The sequence below is a fragment of the Misgurnus anguillicaudatus genome, chromosome 6 (genome assembly GCF_027580225.2).
Source record: "Misgurnus anguillicaudatus chromosome 6, ASM2758022v2, whole genome shotgun sequence".
Lineage (NCBI taxonomy): Eukaryota > Metazoa > Chordata > Actinopteri > Cypriniformes > Cobitidae > Misgurnus > Misgurnus anguillicaudatus.
Window position 1 is genome coordinate 20,059,697 of NC_073342.2, and position 14,706 is coordinate 20,074,402.

The 14,706-nt window shown below is 36.9% G+C and overlaps 2 protein-coding genes across 20 annotated transcripts in view; one reads left to right on the forward strand and one right to left on the reverse strand.

Annotated features, from left to right (window-relative positions):
* The window catches only part of ppip5k1b (diphosphoinositol pentakisphosphate kinase 1b), a 59,340-nt gene extending 50,305 nt beyond the window's left edge, over positions 1-9,035 (forward strand). For 16 of the 19 annotated variants that reach the window (XM_073868703.1, XM_073868702.1, XM_073868700.1 and 13 more), the window contains 3 exons: positions 6,107-6,244; positions 7,135-7,248; positions 8,143-9,035. In XM_073868703.1, the coding sequence (XP_073724804.1) occupies positions 6,107-6,244; positions 7,135-7,248; positions 8,143-8,237 (347 nt within the window). In that variant the 3' untranslated portion in view covers positions 8,238-9,035. Of the gene's footprint in view, positions 1-3,184; positions 3,217-6,106; positions 6,245-7,134; positions 7,249-8,142 lie in introns of those variants that run through there. The other 3 variants (XM_073868711.1, XM_073868712.1, XM_073868714.1) reach the window with 1 other exon arrangement.
* Positions 9,036-10,703: 1,668 nt separating this feature from the next.
* The window catches only part of map1ab (microtubule-associated protein 1Ab), a 43,488-nt gene continuing 39,485 nt past the window's right edge, over positions 10,704-14,706 (reverse strand). The window contains exons 6-7 of the mRNA XM_073868699.1: positions 14,421-14,650; positions 10,704-14,318 (exon numbers count right to left, since the gene is read on the reverse strand). Coding sequence (XP_073724800.1) covers positions 14,163-14,318; positions 14,421-14,650 — 386 coding nt within the window. The 3' untranslated portion in view covers positions 10,704-14,162. The remainder of the gene's footprint in view (positions 14,319-14,420; positions 14,651-14,706) is intronic.

Below are 14,706 nucleotides of genomic sequence, written 5' to 3' on the forward strand. Positions count from 1 at the left end.
ATACAAAAGATGTTTTGAAGAACATCAACATTGCTTTCTTCAATACAGTAAAAGTGGATGGGGGTTCAGAGGCTGTCAAGTTTCAAATAGGCATCACAATAGCATAGTAGTCCATAGGAGGAAGTCATGGTGTGTATTCTAAGTTTTCTGAAACCATACAATGCACAAACTACAGTATTCTGTAACTAATGGCCATTCACTTGTATTATATGGAAACAGCAGCTGGGACAATCTGCTATAAACAAACGAATTGTGTGTTTCACAGGAGAGATCCAAAAACTCGCACAGGTTTCATTTGATGAAAGGTTTAGGAATACAGTAATTTAGGAAATAATGGAAATAGGAAATGACAGAATTTTCATCTTAGGGTAAACCGTTCCTTTAACATTAGTTTTACAGTACCATGTGATGAAACATTTTGCTCATGATGATCAAAACAATTTCTCTTATTCTGTTCATCTGGCAGGAAGATGCTGCCGTTTTGTATCAAGCGTTTATAAAGCATTGACTTATAATAGAGATTTTCATTTCAAAGTTTTAGATCTCTGTATCCATCTTCCATTTTTAACCAAGCAACCATAAATATCTCCAAGATGTAATGTATTTTTCTCATGAAACAAATCTTAGTACTTGTGAAGAACCATCATGAAGCAAATATTCCTTTAATATGGACATCCCTGCAGGGAATCTAGTTTCATCAGGTTTTATGAGGTTGGGGATTTTATGTAGTAACGATTGAAGCCTAGGGAAAAGTGAAATGATCATACTATGTTTATTTCATGTGACAGTCCAACACCCCTTGAGGGACCAGCCAACCAGCCATTACCATTCCTGCGTCCGAAAGTGAATCCGCCTACTTTCATACTATATAGTAGGCGAAAAGCAGTAGGCGAGGCGAGTAGTATGTCCAAAAACAGTATGCGAAAAGTACCCGGATGACCTCCTACTTCCTGTTAGATTTTGAAGTGTGCATACGACGGACACTGCACTATCCCATGATGTCCAGGGAGATGACTTATGCAACGAAGAAGAAGAGGCGTCGTAATATTAGGAAATGGCGGAAAGCGGCGATGTGGCTGTATTTGCGCTGGTATGACATGACATGATGACAACGTATGTCATGTGATGTATTAAAATGGCGGATGTAGTACGTCCAAATCGCATTCATACTACCAGGATTCCTACTGATTAACGGTCAGTAAGTAGGTACTTCATCTCATTCACTATGTACTGTACAGTATGTGGTTTTGGACCCAGTGTTCCCCCTCAATATGTAATTTTTTTTTATTTAAGTGCCAATTATTTCACTAATGTATTAACTCTTTCACCGCCAGCGTTTTTTTAAAAAGTTGCCACCCAGTGCCAGCGTTTTTCTTGATTTTCACAAAAGTTTAATGCCTTCCAGAAAATGTTCTTCTTCAAATATATATACATACAATATACCAAATGAAAGAACAGACCCTCTGCTTTCAAAAAAAAAAAAAAAACGTTTCATTACGTTTCTTTTGTAATCAGCTTTTGAATATGGGTAGGTTTCTGCAAAAACACCACATTTTGAGCAAAAAGCAGAGATAATTCCATTTTTGTGACGGACTTTTCATAGAGATCCCATTCAGAGCGATCTTTAAAACAGACACGGACATGCAGCAGCTTGCCATAGGGCAATACTTCCGGTTTTAAACAGTTGCCACCTAGTGGATAATAGCGGTATTGCGGAAAGACGGAAATACTCGTCATTGGCGGGGGAAGCGTTTTCTCTTGATTGACGGATATCTCGTCAATGGCGGGGAAAGAGTTAAAGGGGTAGTTAACCCAAAAATGAAAATCATTTACCCTCAAGTTGATTCAAACAAGTAAAAAATGTCCTTTGTTCTGTTAAACACAAAGGAAGATATTTGGAGCACGTAAATGATCAGATCTGGGGCACTATTTACTTCCATAGTATTATTTTTCCTACTATGTAGGTCAATGGTGCCCCAAATCTGCGTTGTTTCAAACATTCTTCAGAAAATCTTCCTTCGTGTTCATCAGAACAAACACATTTATACAGGTTTGTAACAACATGCGAGTGAGTAAATGATGACAGAATTTAAATTTTTGGGTGTGCTATCCCTTTAATACTGTACATTCAAACTGTATAGCATTGCATGCACTGTGAAACTTCATAGATTTAATGTTAACAGAACAAACAGCTTTGAGAACAAACACTTCTCTGATTTGCTCCACACCAGGCTTGTAATCATACTGAATTGCATCTGCAAATAGTTGTAGGCTCTGTAAAGACATTAATTTGGAGTTATTAATTATACACTGCTGAGTCATTCAGGGAAAAGCATACCAGCAGGGGCTAAAACAGAAGAACCGCAGATCTCCTCTTCTCCTCCATCATCATCGCATCTTCTTTCTGTTCGCCCCAGCTTGAATTTTCAGCCCACTCTGTCCCGCCTCCTCGCTTACCTCATGCCTCTCTCCCGCTCTAACACCTTCACAGTCTGTTACTCATTGCACTCATTTTTACAAATATCGTGTTAAAGACAATATTCTCCATTTTGTTAATTAGAGAAACTTTCACAGACCTTCTTTAATTTATGAATGAGAAATAGGTTTTAGCAAGTGAAGTGTTTGTTTGGGGGAATTTTATTTAGTCTTTCACATTCCTCTTTTCTTTTCCCGCTCTCCCAGAATTCCTCCTCTCAAACGTTTCTTGTTCTCTGTTGGGTACTTTCTTATGTTTTACCGCCTAACTTCCGTTCTAGGGGCAGGACCCTTTAAAAATGTCCTTATATGTACAAAAAATTACAGATATGTACACTTTGAAACAGGGCTGGTTCTTGCCAGATATAGAAGGGTGTGTGTGTGTGTGTGTGTGTGTGTGTGTGTGTGTGTGTGTGTGTGTGTGTGTGTGTGTATATACATTTTCTGGGTTCATTTTAACCAATGCTGGGTTGAAAATAACCTAGCATGTATTCATTTGGTACCAATATTTATCTTTGAGGTACTAATTTAAACCCTCTCTATTGTATCTAAACTACATTTTTACAGTTTCCTACTGTATTTCATGACTTGTTTGCTTCTTTTTATGCTAATTGAGCTTTTTCTGCTTGCTAACTCCTCTCTATAATGTTCTGTATTGTATATTCCTTTTTAATATCGCATGTCTGTACGTTTGGCTTGGCGAAGACAGCTTGCTTACTTGTATGTTGATGCCTACATAGAGTAAGTACAATAACCGCTTGTGTGACAACTAAATTAAGGTTGTAGTTTTTAATTGTTAAATCGGAGTCCTGGCGCGTCAGGATTTGATAACAGTCATTTAGTTACTTGTAAATGTGACCATATGGTGCGGCCAGACAGCATGTCACCTTAATTTGCTATGCAAAACAAGTCAGCCTAACACATGTTATATTAGTGGAGTTATAAGGAACAGATCAACAAAACATGAAAAATCTTCACTTAATTTTTTTTGTCACGCTCGCAGGCTGTTTGTTCAGTGGAACACAAGAAAGGGAGTTTAATAAATTCTTCATGCAGATACGACAACACATAAGAGTTCATTGTGACCTCAGGTTGTCAAGCTCCAAATGGCTTTAGATGATAATGAAATATAATGCATTTTATCTCCTTTTTTAAAACTTGACAGCTTGTGGTACAGTATGGCAAAAATCTTTGTGAAGATATAGCTATTTTTGTGTGTCTTTAACTCATTCCCCGTCAGCCATTTTTGAAATGTTGAATTTTTTTACAAAATGCCTTCCAGGACAATTTTCTTCTAAAAATATATAAACATACAAGTGTATCAAATGAAAGAACAGACCCTCTGCTTTCAAACAAACAAAAACAAAACGGGGAAAAAACATTTCATCCTATCTATATGTGTTTCTCTGCTTATAAACTCTTAAATGTTTTTTTTTCTTTAAAAATATTTTTTTTAGCAAAAAGCTGAAATAATTGCATTTTTGTGTAGGAATTTTGTTAGAGATCAGATTCAGAAAGATTATCAAAACATACACAGAGTTTAAAATGAGTAAATAACGTTTTTGCTTCAGGTTTTTTAATAAATTGGCCATCTGGTGGATAATCGCGGTATTGCAGATTAACATAAAAATTCATCGGTAACACTTTTTTGATACAAATATTTTCTCTTAATTGACAGGATAACTCGTCAATCGCGGGGAAAGAGTTATTGGACATTACATGCACTGTAAAAAATGCGGCATTTTGGCAAATCAACATATATATTTGTTACTTTAACTACAAACTTAAACAGTAGGTTGAATTTACTTGCAAAACTTAGTTGTTGGTTTTGGCCAGTAATAAACTAAGAGGCACTGTTTTGGATTTACACAACTCCTTTTCCATCCTTTGTTTGCATTAAAGGTGCAGTGTGTAATTTTTAGAAGGATCTCTTGACAGAAATGCAAAATAATATACAAAACTATATGATCAGGGGTGTATAAAGACTTTTCATAATGAACCGTTATGTGTTTATTACCTTAGAATGAGACGTTTTTATCTACATACACAGAGGTTCCCCTTACATGGAAGTCGCCATTTTGTGACGGACAAACGTTTACTAAGTTGTCTCCGATGATGACATGTTTTTCCGGTGGCGGCTACCGTAGCTTCTCTATGCGTTTCAAAAGCGAGGGGTGAGCAGTGGACTGAGCCGTTGATTGCAATTCGCAACCTCACCACTAGATGCTGCTAAAATTTACACACTGCACCTTTAACGCTAGCATAAACCCATGCACAAACTGAATTTTTTGTTATCAAGTCATCTAGTAGGGTTTTGCACTTGTTATTCAAACAAGAAAATGGTTTCATATAGTGTGGTTACCATTATGAAGGCTGAGCAATATTAAGTTTGACATGCTGTAATTGAAAATAGTCTGAGGGCTAAGCATGAAAATAGAAGAATGAAAGTTCACTGTTTATTTGATATTGCAAATACACATTTCTTGTAGACCATGACTACAAACCATAGATTGCGATATTGACCATCTTACACTCAACTAAAGGATTATTAGGAACATCTGTTCAATTTCTCATTAATGCAATGGTGTAATGGTGTGGGGGATGTTTTCTTGGCACTTTGGGCCCCTTAGTGCCAATTGGGCATCATTTAAATGCCACGGCCTACCTGAGCATTGTTTCTGACCATGTCTATCCCTTTATGACCACCATGTACCCATCCTCTGATGGCTACTTCCAGCTGTATAATGCACCTTGTCACAAAGCTCAAATCATTTCAAATTGGTTTCTTGAACATGACAGTGAGTTCACTGTACTAAAATGGCCCCCACAGTCACCAGATCTCAACCCAATAGAGCATCTTTGGTATGTGGTGGAACGGGAGCTTTGTGCCCTGGATGTGCATCCCACAAATCTCCATCAACTGCAAGATGCTATCCTATCATTAAGGGCCAACATTTCTTAAGAATGCTTTCAGCACCTTGTTGAATTAATGCCACATAGAATTAAGGCAGTTCTGAAGGCGAAAGGGGGTCAAGCACAGTATTAGTATGGTGTTCCTAATAATCCTTTAGGTGAGTGTATATTTCATATAGCCTATTTCCATTCACATTCACAAAATATGACATCTAGTCTTTTTAGAGCTTTAGAGTGATACACTCTCAAAAAAAGTACAAAAGCTGTCGCTGGGGTCGTACCCTTTCAAAAAGTACATCTTTGTACCTAAAAAGTGCATATTCGTACATCAAATGTATACATATCTCTGTACCTTAATGGTATACAAAGAGTACCTTTTTAAGATGAGCCATCCTAGTCACGGCTTTTGTACCTTTCTTTTCTAAAAGCAAATTTTTACCGTGACATTCAAGACTCATTAAGTGTTTGTTGTTGTATAAGTGTGTACGTATATCATACTGTATGCTTGCACAACAAGATCTGTTTTGGATACCCAATGGCTGTTGAGCATTAGATGCTGTCATAGCTGAGATGGCATAGTCTTCAGTGCTTGTTGAAGTAGAAGATATGCATCTGTGCTTGAGTGTTCGTGGGATATTGAAATGACGGCTGTCGTTGAAAGTGGTGTTCCAGGAGGAGTGTGTTTTGGACCATCTGTGTGTGTGTTTCTCTGCTGCAGGGTTTGAAGGTTGCTCTATGGTGCCCTCTATCTATCCACTGGAGACACTGCACAACTCGCTGTCTCTGAAGCAAGTAGACGAATTCCTCACAGGAGTGTGTAAAAATGGGAGCGAGACACAATTCAAGAGGCTGAAATGTAAGCGGACCCACACACGCACTCATATTTACAATGCACACCATCTGGTTAAAGGGACAGTTCATCCAAAATATAATGCTAATATACCTTTCCTGAACAAGTTTGATTCATTAAAGGGGACATATCACGAAAATCTGATTTTTCCATGTTTAAGTGCTATAATTGGGTCCCCGGTGCTTGTATCAACCTAGAAAATGTGAAACAGAACAACCCGGTAACTTAGTTTTGGTAAACCATTCTCTGCAAGCATGTGAAAACAGGTAATTGAAATTTGGCTCCCCTTGTGATGTCAGGGGATTAAACCTGCCCTTAATCTGCACTATCCAACCACGGCAATGCCATTTAGTGCAGAGATCAGCTCATTTGCATTTAAGGACACACCCAAAAACAACACATTTTTGCTCACACCTACAAAGTGTCACATGTTATAATAAATGATCTATAGGGTATTTAGAGCTAGAACTTCACATATACTCTGGGGACAGCAAAGATTTATTTGGCATCTTAAAAGGCTTGTGAAACGTCCTCTTTAATAGTTCACAAATCATACATCACATTCTCTTCCCTTATGAATTAAAGGCGGAGTCCACGATGTTTGAAAAACGCTTTGGAAAAGGAGACGGGTCGACAACCAAAACACACTTATAGCCAATCAGCAGTAAGGAGCGTGTCTACCAACCGACATCCTTGTCGGGTTGCGTATCTGTGGGGCGGGTCTTTTAAAAGAAGGTCCAGATTCTATTGGGGTAGGGGCGTGTTTGTTTAGGTGATTTCAAATATCAACATTGGCTTTCAAACATCGTGGACTCCACCTTTAATTACTCATATAGTGTTTTAAATGATATGAGAGTGACTTTTTGTGTGCGTTTGTTAATTTTGTATCTCTGTAGCTCTGTCTGCCATGTTTGAATCACACGCCGAGCCCTCCATAGATGTTGAAAGTCCGGAGACTCCTGTGTCCACACCGGTACAGTCAAGCCAACCACCTGACCGGCCTCTCTGGTGTGAGTTTACTTGAACATATCACCTGTCATTCAAAGTTAGCATATGTTAGATAATCAAATGCACTTTTTGGGAAGGCATTATTAAATATTACACTAAAGTACACTACGCTGTGTTATACTAAACATGTATTCATATTTAGCTTAAAGCCCCCTTAAATCCTTCATTCTTATTGGACAAGAAATTATGGCTTAAATTTGGTTCAAAGTAGGCACTCATCTTTCAAGTTGTCTGAGCTTATTTTTGGTTTTAGCTCTCCGATTTAGAGAACTGTTGTTGGCACACAATTTCCTCTGAGAGTTTGGTGATTTATGTTCAGCCTTAGCAGCTCAGTTAAAGGAAATCTAGGTTGTGTTAGTCTTTGCTTCGTCTGTCTCTTTTAATCATTTACTGTAGTTTGTTTTTTGAAAGCAGAAACATGCTGAACGAAAAAAGTATCTCAGATTAATATGCTTGTTATGGTAACATTGTGTACCATAGTACTGATAGGGGCAGGGTTTTTCTATACTGACAGATTTCAGGTGAAGATCGGGCTTTTTTATGACATTTTGCACCTTGTTCTCTTCATGTGTTCAATACTTATTCCCTGTGTCATTTCACGTTATTTATTATGACTCAACTTGTATACTTAAATGTTCTGATTTCTTTGTATGAATTCAATATTTGGCTATATCTGGTGGAAATTTTGTGTCAATAGCCCACTTAGAAATCCTTTTGCTGATAAAAATGCTGATGTGTCAAATACTTATTTCCCTCGCTGTAAGTTCCACAGGGCTCTTTATGTAGGATAATGCAGAGTAGATATCAGTTTTATAAATGCTTGTGAATAATAGAGCCGTTTATAAAACATTCCGTTTTTTTAAGGATATGTTTTGTATGTGGGTTTGTGTTTGCAGACAGCAGTGGTCCCGACAGCACGGTATCCAGTGCCGGACCATCATCGCCATCTGTAACTGAGCCCTCGTCAAACTCCGGATTCAACAGCGAGTAGACGTCATGGTTACCGTATATTTTTTCGCACTGATCCTATTTCAGTTTTGCATTCTTTGCCTATAGGACGGAGGTGATCTTGGATCACCATTAATGAGTTATCTGCTGCAAATAGGCTGCTACTGACTACAGAGGCACTTTAGCTGAAGTTTAACTCTCGCTCTGTCAGCAAATAGAGCCGTGAAACCAGTTATTAGCTCTTCTGCTGTATTTATGTACCCTGCTGGAGTCGGATAGTAATTATGATTGTAGATTCAGTGGCAGAGAGACAGCGGCATTTTGGATAATAGTAATTGTCTCGGTATTTTTGTATTATTGTTATCCGACACCAATGCATTGCACACAGTAATGCAAGTCGAAGTAAAGCCAAAAGGTGCATATAGAGATTTAAGAGCAAATGAAACAATGTATAATGATTAAGGTCCCAATGATTTAAAGTGCCAGTTGATACAGTGTGATATTTAAGTGCAATTTAATTATGCCACTATCCTTTTAGTTTATGTTTTACAATTTTTTACATTTTATAGAGGTTTGATTTTGATCATTTGATTTTTTTTTCTTGATGCACTATATTTTGAGCTTTAAATACAATTTTATTTTAAATATTGTACTTAATACTGCAAAAGGTGGGATTAAATAAATGTGCCTTAATTTTATGAGCTCCAGTAGTCTCTATCAAGAATGTTTTCAACTGTATACAATCTGCTGTTTATGTCTATTGTTTACTGTGTAAAGTTTAAAAAGAATATTTAATTTTAGTGAATCCTTCTATTACGTAATAAAATATCTGATGTTTTAATTTGTTTGTGGTGTCATCAAGTTTTAACTTCAATGCACAGCAAGGGGTAATTATAATGCATAATAGATGTAAAAGATGTTGATACATGTATCTCCAAAACACATATCGCACTAACATAAACATTTCCTGAGCAATTGAGCTAAACATGATAACTCTGCTCTAATCACATCAAAACATTGTCTGCGTGCACGAGTTATTGTCTCGGGGTTAATTGTGTGCTTTTGAAATTCAATCTGTGCTCGACGCGAGTCAATGAGTGTGATGCAAAACAATGATGATGACTCATGCTAGCTCTCAGCTGTGCTGCTGTGTTGCTATGGCGACGGACTCGCTTACTGACTTCCACTGCGAGATGAGTGACTGCGCATTGTGCGCAACATTTGAATGTGTATGTGACACGCGAGTTATCACAGGCAGAGAGTGAGCTACTAAAGAAATCATACCATTTTCATTAATTTTTTTGTAATATGGAAAGCGTCCTCTGGATATTTCTCCTCATGGAGTTGACCGTTTACTTTAGAGTAAAATATACAACGTCAGACTCAATTGCATAGCAGCTGCAAAGGTCGCACATAAAATCCGTGCAGAATGTCCAACACATTAAATAAATAGTTCAGCGGAACATGACTTTATGTCAAATCTCCAGATTCAATAAGATTCGACGTTATCGAGGTACCGCCATATTTGAATTTGATTTTCTTATTTGTGTTGTTTACATTCGGCTTGTTTGACTTCATGTGTCGCTGCAAGATCTGACAAGCGGATGACGTCAAAGTACCGCAAATTAGACTTCTCCATATGAGTTTTCGAATCGCTCTCGCGGTACTTTGACGTCATCCCCTTGTTGGTTCTTGGGCAGCGCGAGTCGAACGAGCCTACTATTACAGACGGAGTGTTTTGCTTAATAAGTTCAAATGTTTGTTAATCGTTTCCCCTCAAAAACGTTTCGTTTCACCTCAGAAGACATTAATTGAACGACAGGAGTAATTTAGACCACTATGCAATGACATTTAACTCTCACTGTTATTATGCTTCGGTACATCAAAAAACGTACGTCATATCTATCTAGGATGGCATGAGGGTAAGTAAATATAAGATAATTTTTATTCTCCTCTAAACTATTGCTTTAACCAACCATATAAATAAAAAAGTATCATTGCACCCACACATTCACCCCTGAATTCCCGCCTGTTAGTAGCCTAATACAAAATGGACTGTCATAGCAACAGCTTTGTTCAGCATGTATGGGTTGTGTGAGATGGCAAATTACTAAGTGTGTGAACAACTAGTACCCAAAAAGCGTGGGTTTTCTTCTTGAATTCCAGTTTTCCCCAAAGAAAACTTATTAAATTGTCCTTAAAGACGGGGTGCGTGACCTTTTAAAGCCAATGTTGATTTTTAAATCACCTTAACAAACACGCCCTTACCCCAATAGAGGATATGCACATGACGTCACCGTTGGCGAGAGGGACTCAAAACCAGCCATTTTGTTGCACGTTTTGCCACTCGCGAGCTCTCGCGTGGTCACGTGGAAAAGTGACGTCAATGCATACCCTCTATAGAATCTGGACCTTATTTTGATAGACCCGCCCCACACATACGCAACCCAGGCACCGGGTTTGGAGAATAGATGGATTGACAGCTTGTAAAAAACACACACACAAAGAGTTGCAAATTTTCCTTAATGTTTTTATTGATGATCACCTGGATGGTTTCCCTTTACAGTAAATTAGCAGAAGTCTACATTTGAGCTTTAAATACAGAATGTGGAATATTGCACTAAAGAATAGAAGAAACTAAGATTCATACAGCGCCAAAGAACAAAGAAATATCACAGCATCTTCTCAACAACATCTCAGGGCAAACAGAAGCCAAGCCCGATAATATGCATATTTCAGTACCATAAAGACAATTAGCTTGTTCAAATATATCTTCTTAAAATATTTTTCTTTTATTTCTGATTATTAAACGATTACATTCAGTATAACTAATAAGGTCACATGCAAAGATCACGCATATATAACCGTATGGCCAAATAAGTCCATCACATGATAAAAATATGTACTTGGAGAATTAAATGGTAGTCTTTGTTACCTTACTAAAAGGAAATTACAATGACCATAGGATTTTCTTGAAAGAAATTATATCACGTAAATGACTGTCAGCTATTTTAAGTACTATGTACAGTTTTGCCATTGTTTATATTTCCATTTTGGCATTTCAAGTCATATTCGAGAAAACCCTCACATCTGTAGCGTTTTGCGTATTAGTGTGGTACAGAAGTCGTGAAACAGCCCTCTGCAAACCTTGTAATATTATTTTTTTTAAGAGAGTAGTGAAGTACTGAACTCAGCATTGGCTTGAGGTGTACATTAATATTTTGAGTCACTCTTCATCCAGAACCTTTGTTCTTCTGTGACCCATTTTCTGAGGTTTATCCGTTCCATGTGCATATTTTGCTAGTTCTTTGTTTTGATCAAGCAAACTTTTACATTCAAAAATATTATTTAAAGTTAGTGCATTCATCTTTAGCACAAATGATTTTGTGTAAAGAATTCACAGCTAATCAACAAGACCATGTAGTACTTGTTCCTAAGGCCAGGTATTTAAAATCAAATAAGAAAATATATTCACACCAAGGACAGGACAGATTCAGCCCAATTTGCTGTCAAGCAAAGGAAAAGATTTTGGTCTCAGTGTTGCTTTAATTTATGTATATTATTGGGATTAATATGATTTTTACCAAAATACAATTTGATACTAGTTTAATCTATAAAAATGCTGGGGGTTTTCAACCCATGGGTGGGTTAAACCAGTGGTTTTCAAACTGGGGGGTTTAGGTCAGGTAAATTCTTAGGCTTTTACCACCAAGGCTATCATGTGCGTTCATAGCTAGTACGAGTACACAGAAATTCCACCATTTTGTTGATAAATTTTGATTAATTTAAGTCCACGGCAATGAATAATACTGTCTGAATACATAAAACAGCATTGATACACTAAAGCACACAGAGATAAACTCAGTGTGGATTAGGAGTAAAGGTTAAGAAGGTCATGAAAAAATGATATATCTTGATATCAAGGCTACTTTTAAAGAAAAAAGTGCTGTACGTTTGTCAGCTTGATGGTTTGCTATAAGTAACAAAGGCTGATATACTGTAATGCATTGGAACCCAATGAGAGCTTGATAATATATGTTAACTTTGCCTGTATTGGTTGTTTTTTGTAAATGCCAAATATAAAAAAATCTGCATCAGGTAACATTCAAATAATTAAAAGTCCTGCAGAAATCTTTAGGGGCGACACTAATGCTGCATAAAAATTCCAAATTCATGTAAACAACAAAGTGTTTAAAAAAATACACTGTCCTCTTCTGGTGCTTGAGTTTTTGTTATCAACAATTCGATACCAACTAACTAAAGTAGTTCATCATTCAGTCCACTGTGTCAGATAAAAAAAATCATATGATCTCAATCGGATTAAAAGTTTTATATATTTACTTTTATTAAATAAATTAATGCATTACTTCATTTATTTACATGCTACCTACCTACCAAACCCACTTCTTCATTAGATAAAAGTGCAATCATACTCAATGCATATAATGCTATAATTATAAACATTAGATGCTTATTGTGATGCTAACTTGTAACAATATTAGCGAAACCTAAATGAGCAATATAAAGGAGTTCTAATTCCACATAATCCAAAGTAAATGTCTGTTATCTAAGATGTATTGTTTTTACTGTATGTACTGTAGGTGTGTTTTAGCGTTTTCTCTGTCAGGCAACACTCTTGTCTCTAAATGGTCCATGCAAAAGGCACATGAGGGTAACCGCACTGTTTACTCTCACAGCAACCACCGAAACCTTTTTTACTTGCTTCTACTGCTACACAGTGTGATTTCCACCACCAGACAGCCTATACAACATAAACCTAAAGTGCGTATGTATTAGGGAAACCTCATCTAGGAAAAATATCTAGATTCTGGAATATTGAATCTACAATGTTGAAAGCATTGTTGGGGGACACTGAAAATTAAAAATTAATAAAACCCTCACTCGTGCATCAGAACATCATATAATTGGCAATAAACTACAAAACTTCATTTCAAGGCAATCTACTCCATTCATGGTGCTGTGGGTGTTGTTTTAGTTTACTCAGCTTTAAAGAAAAAGGTGGACACTGTAAAGTCTTCAGATCCCCACATCAGAACATCTGGTTAATATACAGACAACGTTTAGTCTGAGCTAAAATATCATGCTTTACAGTAAAGTGATTGCAATACCAACTACTGAAAAACTACAGTTAAAATTCCTCTGTACTATTCTTTTGCCTTGTATAACCATTCAACCAGTCACAGTATCATATTAAAGCATAGTCAGTCAAAATTCACGTAATTGTTGTAATTTAGTATTTTACAAAGATGCCATCACACATCAAGCATAATTCTTCATACATGTACTATTCCACTATTAACACATTACTCAAAGTTATTGTGTTTTTAATTAAATAATGATTAATATCTTGTAATTTTGCACAATTTGGAATAATTGAGGTTAATAATTTGGCACAATTCTATTTGGATTAGCAATTTAGTATAGGATTTTTCTTCACTGTAAGTGCTGGCATGTGATCTAATAGTAGCCCTAATTGTAGCTCACAGACCTGCAATTTTGGCCTTGTGTCCTTACATATTGTTCTGCAGACCATAGTGTCTACGTATACATCTGAAACATGTGATAATATTGAGGACAGAGCAATAATCAGATGACATATTTTTGTGCTTTGAATTCAAACTTTTTGTCACTTTGTTATTTATGTTACGAATATTTTAACAAACTCAATTTGCAATGGACTTCCACAGATATATTATATGTTTTTTCATAGCCGCTAGATAGTGAACATTCAATTTTCTGCCAAAGCATTGCAGATGCAATCAAAACAGTTACAGTAGCTTAAATCAGGAAGAAAGCTTGTAAGTATTTTGACAGCACTAGGATTTTGTTGCCTTTGAGGAGTAGAGTATAAATTAGAAATGGTAGCTGATGGAAAGATGTGGGTGAACCTAACCCTAAAAGATTTGAAATAAATTAGAAACGAATGACAAGCTCTAAGTGGAAAAACTCAAAATTCTATTTTGCAGGCCGGGAAAGACTCATCCTGCATGACCACGGTGCTGCTGCTGGCCAACACCATTATATTCAGGTCCTGTTGTCTTTCGTGGGTCTGCTGATACCAGTCCCGAGTGACCTCTGTATCATGTGTTGGTATTAAAGTAACCTAAAATGAGATTAATAAGATTAAAAAGATTGTTGCTTTGGATTGTTTTCATGTCATGTAACATTTCATGTTATACTGTTTAATTGTAAGTGTAGACGGTACCTGAAGGTTGGTGCCCCACTGTGCCTTGGCTTCTAGCAGCGCATCTAAAACCGCACGGCTGGGTTCACCACTGGGTGGGTCATTTCCACTGACAACGTAATATGCGGCACGCACCTTCTTGAAAAACTCTTGATCAACATTTTTAGCACTGCAGTGGTTAGGAATGTACGCTAGGTCAACATATATAGGTGGGCCAGGTGGAGTCCCAGTGTTTGACTTCTGGTTAGAACCTAAAAGAATATAACATTGGTTATGTGCATGTGTGGTTTACTGCAGGGCAATTGTT